General features: G+C 44.8%; 1 protein-coding gene across 1 annotated transcript; it reads left to right on the plus strand.

The window, feature by feature from the left end:
• Positions 1-268: 268 nt before the first annotated feature.
• Positions 269-9922, plus strand: phf6 (PHD finger protein 6). Its single transcript, XM_084449208.1, has 11 exons — positions 269-360; positions 1683-1867; positions 5058-5159; positions 5845-5978; positions 6263-6309; positions 6558-6718; positions 6987-7130; positions 7820-7924; positions 8033-8166; positions 8923-9055; positions 9182-9922. The coding sequence occupies exons 2-10, from the start codon at positions 1733-1735 to the stop codon at positions 9053-9055; spliced, it is 1095 nt and encodes a 364-aa protein (XP_084305334.1). The 5' UTR covers positions 269-360; positions 1683-1732; the 3' UTR covers positions 9182-9922.
• Positions 9923-10244: the final 322 nt, after the last annotated feature.

A 10244-nucleotide genomic window follows, 5' to 3' on the forward strand; every position in this document is an offset into this window, starting at 1 on the left:
TATTATACCAACATTTGACACATTTGAGGGCATAATGTGTAAACTAGCCTGTACGTTCAGAAACGTCGTCCAAAAATAATGTCACAGTATGTAAAATAATAAAAGGCAGCGATCTGGGAACCATAGCGGCCTATAATACCCCCAAAAATGTAAAATGTTATTTTTAATAACAGATGGAAATAAAAGCATTTGAAAAGTATTTGCATTATGGCATAACTAGCGTAACGTAGGGCCGTCTTTCCAGTACGCAACGTCACTCGAATGCTACGCAGCGGCGAGTCGGAACCCACCAGATCACAAACCTCGAATACTTTGCCTTCTCCACTTTACACTACTGATAAAACCTCACCACAGAGACGGGTAAGATCTAGATGTCTGTCAGCGCTTAGGTAAAGGGATTATTAGTAGCAGTCGTCCTCTGTTGTTAGTTGTAGGCCGATGGGACTTGCTGGTGGCGGTAAATATCCCCAAACCCCGCTCTCTTCCTCGGTAGTGGATCAGATCACGTATGGCGCTCAGCTCGGGAAGCAGCGGCTACCCGCGCCTTTCAGCACGCTTTCATACTGAAATACAGGGATACAATCGGTCGTTTAATCAGCAAACGAATCGCTTTTCACAAAAAATGTTAGCATGTGTTAGTGGCGGGGCCTTTTGATCCTGCGACAAAGGGCCTCGACGCTTAGAAATGTTCAGGTTTAGAGAGCTTATTCAAATAGATAGTTCAGATACAGTTGGAAGGAGGCACACACCCCCTTTCATACCAAACTTAAAGGCTGTAGAAATATATATATTACGCTATCTTGTACGCGATTGCATCTGTCACCCGATGTCGCCGATATTAAGTAGGCCATATCAACAATCATCCCCTGTTTCATCTGGGCACACTATTGTCTTACAGCAATGTGAGTGATTGGGTTTGTGTAGTTGTTTACTTGGCTGAGCTGCATCCACGTTGTGTTGCTGCATGTCCGCGCGGCCGGAGAGAGAGAGAGAGCTCCTGTCCTATCATGGCAGCTAGCTGGGCCCAGGCGGCCCATTGCATGCCACTGGGGTGGAAATACCCTGTTTTTCTTGTATGAGCAAATACAAAGATTGAGTAGGTCTTCTTACAATTTAATACCTCTCTATAACTCTGTCTGTTTTAACCCTTTCCTATCTGGTCCATTTTCGAAGTGAAAGCTATGTACTGTAGTAGGTTAATAAGTCTTACTTCTTGGCAGATGCTCCTCACCTTCATTTTAAGTGTAAACTTTGATTCCCCTTAAAAGACTGATACTCCATTGAAATAATTAGCATAACGCTAATGCTCTCTTGTGTATGAGAATCCCATGTCATATAATTTATATGATGGTGGCTGATCCCACGGTTTGTATCCACCCATATCAGTAAATGATCATTAATTCCTCAACATGTTTGGATATTTGTCTAGACCAGTACATTCTTACTTTACTCTTGTAATCTCTTTGCATTTCTGGCTTGCATCGAACTCACGTCACAGGCTACACATGCATGTATACGTCCTCGACTTAGATTCTGTATAGTATTTAATTACAGTGCTGATGCAATATCTTGAATATTCTATATCATATAATATTCCATATCAATAAGAAGATTCAAACTTCAACTTGCTGAGGCTGTCAAGGACATAGCACGCTCTCTCTCACTGTGCTTGTCGTGGCCAGCGCTGTCCACTGGCGGTCAGAGGACTGAGGAGACGGACGGGGAGAGACAGATGTCGGGACAGAAGAAGGGAACGGCAGCGGCCCGGCTGCCCAAATGTGCCTTCTGTAAAACAAACCGGGACAAGGAGTGTGGACAGCTCCTAGTGTCCGACAGCCAGAAGGTGGCAGCCCATCACAAGTGCATGGTGAGTACACAACAGAACAGTGCATGGTGAGTACACAACAGAACAGTGCATGGTGAGTACACAACAGAACAGTGCATGGTGAGTACACAACAGAACAGTGCATGGTGAGTACACAACAGAACAGTGCATGGTGAGTACACAACAGAACAGTGCATGGTGAGTACACAACAGAACAGTGCATGGTGAGTACACAACAGAACAGTGCATGGTGAGTACACAACACAACAGTGCATGGTGAGTACACAACAGAACAGTGCATGGTGAGTACACAACAGAACAGTGCATGGTGAGTACACAACAGAACAGTGCATGGTGAGTACACAACAGAACAGTGCATGGTGAGTACACAACACAACAGTGCATGGTGAGTACACAACACAACAGTGCATGGTGAGTACACAACACAACAGTGCATGGTGAGTACACAACACAACAGTGCATGGTGAGAACACAACACAACAGTGCATGGTGAGTACACAACAGTGCATGGTGAGTACACAACAACAGTGCATGGTGAGTACACAACACAACAGTGACGGTTTGCTGGTCACCCACAGGACAACCCGTCTGGGGAAAAAGATGGGTGTGCTCTTCTTCAGTGGTGTAGTGAAGGGTCAAGAGTATACCCACTTCTTAAGTCAGAGTATACCCACTTCTTAAGTCAGAGTATACCCACTTCTTAAGTCAGAGTATACCCACTTCTTTAGTCAGAGTATACCCACTTCTTAAGTCAGAGTATACCCACTTCTTTAGTCAGAGTATACCCACTTCTTTAGTCAGAATTTCATTTCAAACCTTTATTTATACTCGTAAAGCACTGAGGTTTTCCTCATTTAAAGTGTTGATGAGTTCACACAAATAACAGAACAAATATAATATACAATAATAATAAAAAATAAAAATATTATTATTATAATTATTATAATTAAAAACAATTACAGGTCGAAGTACAAATGTCAAGAGCCATGGATTTAAACTCCGCAACTGAAGAAGTACCTCAAGCTTTAGAGTCTGTTGTAAAGTATTCCAGGTATGAGGAGCATCATGGAAAAAGCAGCTCTACCAAGTTCAGAATGCCCTCAAGGAACCTTATAAACAAGCTGATCGTTTGATCGGGTCTGGTTGGTACCTAGGCTCCAGTCCAACAGAGAAGAGATGTATGGTGGAAGTTTACCAATAATGGCTTTGAAAATAAACAATACCAGTGATAGTTAAGAGAGGAGACCAGCTTACCTTATCATAAAGAACACAGTGGTGGGTGTCATAACTATCACCCGTAATAAATCTTAGGGCGGAATGGTGGACAGTCTAGGGGTTTCAGGGTAGTCAAATAAGCATGTCTATAGATTGTGTCACCATAGTCTCTAATACTGATTGATTAAGATGACAGCTTGAACAATACTCTTCCTGCTGAGCGTAGGAAAGCTAGAACGGTTTCTGTACAGGAAGCCAATCTCCTGCCGCAGCTTAGAGGCTAGACTGTCTACATGAAACCTGGAAGAGAGTTTATCATCCACCCACAAACCAAGATATTTGTACTCAGTGACTCTCTCTAGAAAACAACGTTAATTTAGATTAGCTAGGATTAAGGACTAGTTTCAGATTGGTGAGAGCTACTTGCAGCACATTAAAAGAAAGCTGCAGGTTCTCAATTGCTTCCTGAACAGTATCTGCATACAGCATATAGATGAGCATGACAGCCAGTTAGTGCAGAGACAATATCATTAATATAGATTGTGAAAAGGACATGACCCAACACTGAGCCTTTAGCTAGAGACAAGAAATCAGATAGAATGTTACCCAATTTCACACACTGACACGTTGACGACAGATAGCCCTGAAACCAATCACAAGCACCTCTATCCAAACCAATACTAGATAGTCTATTTAAAACAGGTAGTGATCGACTGTATCAAATGCGTTTGAAAGATCTACAAAGAGGGCAGCACAATGTTTTCTGTTGTCTAACCCAGAGATTGTCATTAGTAACAAGAGTAACAGCAGAAATGGTGCTGTGATTAGCTCTGAATCCAGATTGGTGAGTACTTATAACTGAGTGACTTGAAAGAAAATATTTCAGTTGGTTATTTACCAAGGTCTCCAGAACTTTGGCTAAGCATGGTAATCTGGAACGATAGTTATCCATCTTATCCCTATCACCCCTTTTGTGCAACGGGACCACATGGGCTGATTTCCAAACCTGAGGAACTATACCTGACGCAATGGAGAGATTAAAAATACATGACAACGGCTCACTAATGACTGGGGCTGCTAGTTTTATAAAAAAAACGAATCTAGATTGTCCCCACCAGTAGAACAAGATTCCTAACGTTTCACTAGGAGTAAAAGGCTGAAAGGAGAAATGAGAGACACGGTCCCAAGGGGGAACGCAACCAGAATCAGTATCCAAGGGAACCAGCCCAGTATACAGCCTATCAAATAAGTGCCCAGCCTCAGTGAAGTGCTTATAAAAGCAAAACTAATATAATTTGGATCAGAGATTACATGATCATCCACATGAATAGACAAAGGCAGTGAACTATAGGGTTTGTTTTTAGTTAAGTTCACAGCACCCCAGAACATTGCAGGGTTTGAATAGGATTTGGAGACTAAATCCAAAAAGTAGTCAGATTGGGCTTTCCTCACAGCTGTTGTGCATTTATTTCTGAGTTGTCTCAAAGAAAGCCAGTCTTGGTATCCCTTGTGCGTCTGGCACGGGACCAGGCACAATTCCTATCATTAAACAAGGTAGACAAGGTAGAGAATATACCCACTTCTTTAGTCAGAGTATACCCACTTCTTTAATCAGAGTACCACTTCTTTAGTCGGAGTATACCCACTTCTTTAGTCAGAGTATACCCACTTCTTTAGTCAGAGTATACCCACTTCTTTAATCAGAGTATATCCACTTCTTTAATCAGAGTATACCCACTTCTTTAATCAGAGTATACTCACTTCTTTAGTCAGAGTATACTCACTTCTTTAGTCAGAGTATACCCACTTCTTTAGTCAGAGTATACCCACTTCTTTAATCAAAGTATACCCACTTCTTTAGTCAGAGTATACACACTTCTTTAGTCAGAGTATACCCACTTCTTTAATCAGAGTAAACTCACTTCTTGACTCAACACTACACCCCTGCTTGTCTTCATTCACTCACGTTGTCTCTCTTTCTGATGGCCCTGTTCAGCTTTTCTCCTCGGCCTTGGTGACGTCTCACTCGGACAGCGAGAACCTGGGAGGGTTCTCCATCGAGGACGTCAGGAAGGAGATCAAGAGAGGCAACAAGCTGGTGAGGCCGCGGCTGCCAAGGCAACACATTCTCCACATCATAATAATAATAATAATTTATAGTTGTATAATAATTCAGGATTTCAAGGGTCTTTTATTCACCAAATGGTAGTGAACACACAACACACACACACACACACATCCGCGTTCACGGGTGGAAATTGTTCCCTGCATTTCTCCCATCCAAGCCGTCCTCCTCCAGGGGCAGCCAGGAGCAGTGGGCAGCCATCGTTCATGGGGCCCGGGGACCAAGTCCAAGTGCTCAGTCCAGGTCCTGGTCAGGGACTGGACTGAAGAGCATCTGTTCTTCTGCATGTTTTTCGTATTGGGTTCTTGGGAGGAAACCCTTGCGATCACAGGGAGAACATGCAAACCCTGCACAGAAAGGCCCTGAGACCTTCTTGCTGTGAGGCGACAGTACTAGATTGTGTGTGTGTGTGTGTGTGTGTGTGTCTGCTGTCATAGGCAGACGCCACATATGGTGGAGATGCTACTTGTACCCTTGAAAGATGCGTGAAAAAGAAAGTTATGCTGCTGGCCCATGAATTGTGAATTGTATACGGACTGCACCTTTAGTATTTGTGTCCCTGTATGTAATTTTAAATACGTGGACATAAATGAATAGTTAAAATGTGCGTGTCGTAGTTGTGTTCTGAGAGTCACGGCTGGTGTCCTGTCCTCTACAGATGTGCTCGTCCTGTCACCGGCCCGGTGCCACCATCGGCTGTGACGTGAAGACCTGCCGGAGGACGTACCACTACTACTGTGCTCTGTGGGACAAGGCCCAGATCAAAGAGAACCCCTCACAAGGGATCTACCTGTACGGCCACTCTCACATTATGTTGCTTGCTATTGCGTCTGAGGACGGTAAAGATATGACGCTGTTAAAGGGTGGCGCCGAGGCTTTGAACACTTGGCTTGTTTTTGCAGGAAGTGGAAGTGTAGTTGAAGAATTCAGACGTCTCTGACTGGGATCCACGGATCTGTAGCTTTCTATTACACTCAGTGAATGCAAAAAAAAAAGCGAAATGTTCGAAATCTTGCTGTGCCCCTATCATACTTTAACCTATCCCACTGTCTTGTGTCTCTTTTCTGTGGATGCAGGGTGTACTGTCGCAAACACAAGGACGCCTCCCAGGAGGACAGTGAAGGTGTGTTCTCTTGCGTTTGATGATGATAGCGCGTGAGCAGTGACATCAGCATGTACTCTTCACAAACGCCTAAAAGAGAGATATGAGCTCTGTGAAAACATCCTTCCTCAAAAGGACCGACAAATAGAAAGCCATGTTGTTGTTTTTGTTGTTGTTGTTGAGGCTGGGTGATTGTCTATCCTCAGATGAACAGAGTGGTGTGGCCATGTTGTTGTTGTTGTTGAGGCTGGGTGATTGTCTATCCCCAGAGGAACAGAGCGGCGTGGCCAACGACTCGGACTCCTCGCCACCTGGGAGCAGGGGCCGTGGGAGGTTTGAGAAGGGCCGGAACAAAGCTGGATCCCGTGGCCAATCGGACGACACGCGCTCGACCTCTTCACAGGGGCTGGATGACGAGAGCTCGTCACATGTAAGAAACGCAAATCAAATCAAAACCGCACTCCTCCTCACTTGAGCTTTAGCCACCTATGATCATACACACTGGATATTGTCAGTAATGGGATGACACGACACAGTTTATAATATTATACTATATACTATAATACTCCACGAGGAGTGTGTCTCCAGCGTGAGGTTTTTGTATCCAGCGTGTGGAGTGTGTATCCAGCGTGTGGAGTGTGTATCCAGCGTGTGGAGTGTGTATCCAGCGTGTGTGTGTGTGTGTGTTTGCGCTCCAGCGAGACCGCTCGCCGCTCAGGGTGGTGACCGGGGACAGCGGGCTGCGTTGCGGCTTCTGCCACGCTGGGGAGGAGGAGGAGGGGACGCGGGGTGTGCTCCACGCCGACAACGCCAAGAAAGTCGCCGCTCACTACAAGTGCATGGTGAGACCTAGCGGTCGCTGTTGACTGGTCTTATTTTGGTCTTCTCCTGGCCTGAAGCATTCCTGGGGATGTGGTATGTTTGATAAAGGATCATCTGTGTTTTATTTTTTGTTTAAAAAAAATAAAAATATTTACCATCGGATTTTATCCCGTTATCACCCAATTTGGTAGCCATGACCCTGACCTAGTGTTCAATTACCCCCTACTAAGTATTGAGGATTCTACTCACAACCCCAATGGTTGGTGATGTGAAGGAGACAGACAACTCCTCCACTCTCTCAGCGCGCCACCGTAATTCTTACACCAGACGGGGTCGCCGTAGCGCGACGAACCCCTCTGGCCGAGATTAAACCAACCTCCCTCAGGGAGCGGCGGCCCAGTGCGCTACTCCCCCCTGGGGTCCGGCCGTGCTCGGACCCCAAGGATCATATGTTTTGATGGTCATTTCTAGTCGAGGATCGTATGTTTTGATGGTCATTTCTAGCCGAGGATCGTATGTTTTGATGGTCATTTATCCCCAAAGATCATATGTTTTGATGGTCATTTCTAGCCGAGGATCGTATGTTTTGATGGTCATTTCTAGCCGAGGATCGTATGTTTTGATGGTCATTTCTAGCCGAGGATCGTATGTTTTGATGGTCGTTTCGCCATTGATGCACATTTTGTTTTCGTCCCGTCCGGACCGGCAGCTCTTCTCCTCCGGGACCGTCCAGCTCACCACATCCTCCCGCGCAGAGTTCGGGAACTTTGACATCAAGACGGTCATCCAGGAAATCAAAAGAGGGAAAAGAATGGTGAATGGGAAAAACTTTTGCACATAGTTGTCGTATCCCCTTCAAAGCATTAAGGTTTAAGGTAATAATGTGATAATGACCGTGATACAACCAACTATTATCTTTCAGAAATGCACCCTCTGTACCCAGTTGGGTGCTACTATCGGATGTGAGATCAAAGCTTGTGTGAAGACCTACCACTACCATTGCGGAGTGCAGGACAAGGCCAAGTACATAGAGAATATGGCGCGTGGCATCTACAAGTGAGTTTACCCCCCTTTCTGCTCTCAACATAAACTTCACATGACGTTTCTGGTGCCTACCAGTCCCAGCTAACCAGAGCTACCAGTTGACATTGGGCCAAAAAACGTTCTGCCTTATGCTGTCTTGCTTTGGTCAGAAGGCGATATTATCTGCATGGAATAGCAATGAAGTGGGCAATCATGGCACCTATCCGCTTTGATAACATTTACTAGTCTGGGACTGTGAATTAAGCTTATATGTTGAGGTGCTCTGTGTTAAGGCTGTACTGTAAGACCCAGAGGTGTGGTTATGTTGAGGTGCTCTGTGTTCAGGCTGCACTGTTAGAACCAGCGTGTGGTTATGTTGAGGTTCTCTGTGTTCAGGCTGTACTGTAAGACCCAGAGGTGTGGTTATGTTGATGGGCTCTGTGTTCAGGCTGTACTGTAAGACCCAGAGGTGTGGTTATGTTGAGGTGCTCTGTGTTCAGGCTGTACTGTAAGACCCAGAGGTGTGGTTATGTTGAGGTGCTCTGTGTTCAGGCTGTACTGTAAGACCCAGAGGTGTGGTTATGTTGAGGTGCTCTGTGTTCAGGCTGTACTGTTAGACCCAGAGGTGTGGTTATGTTGAGGGGCTCTGTGTTCAGGCTGTACTGTAAGACCCAGAGGTGTGGTTATGTTGAGGTGCTCTGTGTTCAGGCTGTACTATAAGACCCAGTGTGTGTTCAGGCTGCACTGTTAGAACCAGCGTGTGGTTATGTTGAGGTGCTCTGTGTTCAGGCTGTACTGTAAGAACCACAGTGGGAACGAGGAGAGGGACGAGGAAGACGAGGAACGGGAGAGCCGCAGTAGAGAGCGAGCGGCCGTCCACCAGGGGGAGACACTGCCAGCGCCACAGGCCAATGGCAACTAGGTAACTCTGGGGCACTGAAATAACAAATGCAACTCGTGTACTTGACAGCAAAGTGCCATGTAAATATGCTGGTGCTGGAGTGGACAGCACTCTGAACTGACCATCTCACATGGTCCTCTTCCACAGACGGCCGCCATGGACGACAGAAGGATGCCAAGAGTTGAAGGACAGAGAAGAGTTGTTTTTTTTGTTTTTTTACTGGAGTTCAATAACTCACAAAGTGGGGAACCAACCAGACCCATCAATCGACCCTACCCAGTCCCTCCCCCCGCCCACACACGCGCGCGCACACACACACACACACACACACATCAATCAGGTAATCCCATCAGTCCCCGTCTTCAACATTCATAAATAGTGAATGAGCTACATAAGGCCTCAGATTGACTGTGGTATCCTGCCAAGAGCAAAACACCACTGCAGGGGGAAATAAAACATGACAATTGTAGCCAGCGCCCACTTGTGGTCTCTCTGTAATAATACATGTTGTATTACTCGTAATGAGCCATGACTGGGAACTATTTACTGTCTATCCATGGTTGCTTACAGTTAGTCTCCTTGTTCTATACCAAACTCTTCTCCTCTAGCTTCTCAAGGCCTTCTACCTGTTTGTGTCTTCTTCCAAATCATTATTTCTTTTGTATAATGTAATCATTTGTCTCAAGAAATTACTTTTTACATTAGCCATTTTCTGTCATGAATTGGGGTTTTTTTCATGTTACTTCTGTATTATAATCCTGAATAATGTTCAATAGCTGTGACTTTCAGTCAGTCAAGATTAAAGTTCCTCTGCTATAGCATGCACTTGAATTGTTTCAACTATTACGAGGTTTTCATTTCACAGACAATGCTGTTCAGTAGAGACGTGTTGACACACTTGTACTGTTTTCAGTATCTGCAGTTACATGTGTTCATGTAATGTATGAGCTTAAATATACAATACACATTTTGTATTATACCTGTACATGTGGGAATGATTATTCAACCAACTGTTTTGACTGTGACCATTTTGTTTTTTGTACTTTACTAGTGACCAGCCCACTATTGATGCGTACTCAAAACATTGTGGTGACAGTTTCATATACTTCTGACCTGTAAGTACATTTATCTGTTAGTGCTTTGATAGTTTGATGACAATAGCTAGCTTGCTCATGTTACTAGTTGGGATGGTCAAATACCAGGACATCAA

Source organism: Borostomias antarcticus, assembly GCF_949987555.1.
Source record: "Borostomias antarcticus genome assembly, chromosome: 14".
Taxonomy (NCBI): domain Eukaryota; kingdom Metazoa; phylum Chordata; class Actinopteri; order Stomiiformes; family Stomiidae; genus Borostomias; species Borostomias antarcticus.

Coding starts and splice junctions, on each gene's coding strand:
- phf6 (XM_084449208.1), top strand. CDS start 1,733: ATGTCGGGACAGAAGAAGGGAACGGCAGCGGCCCGGCTGCCCAAATGT. Junction 1,868..5,057: donor CAGCCCATCACAAGTGCATG/GTGAGTACACAA, acceptor GGCCCTGTTCAG/CTTTTCTCCTCGGCCTTGGT. Junction 8,167..8,922: donor ATGGCGCGTGGCATCTACAA/GTGAGTTTACCC, acceptor CTCTGTGTTCAG/GCTGTACTGTAAGAACCACA.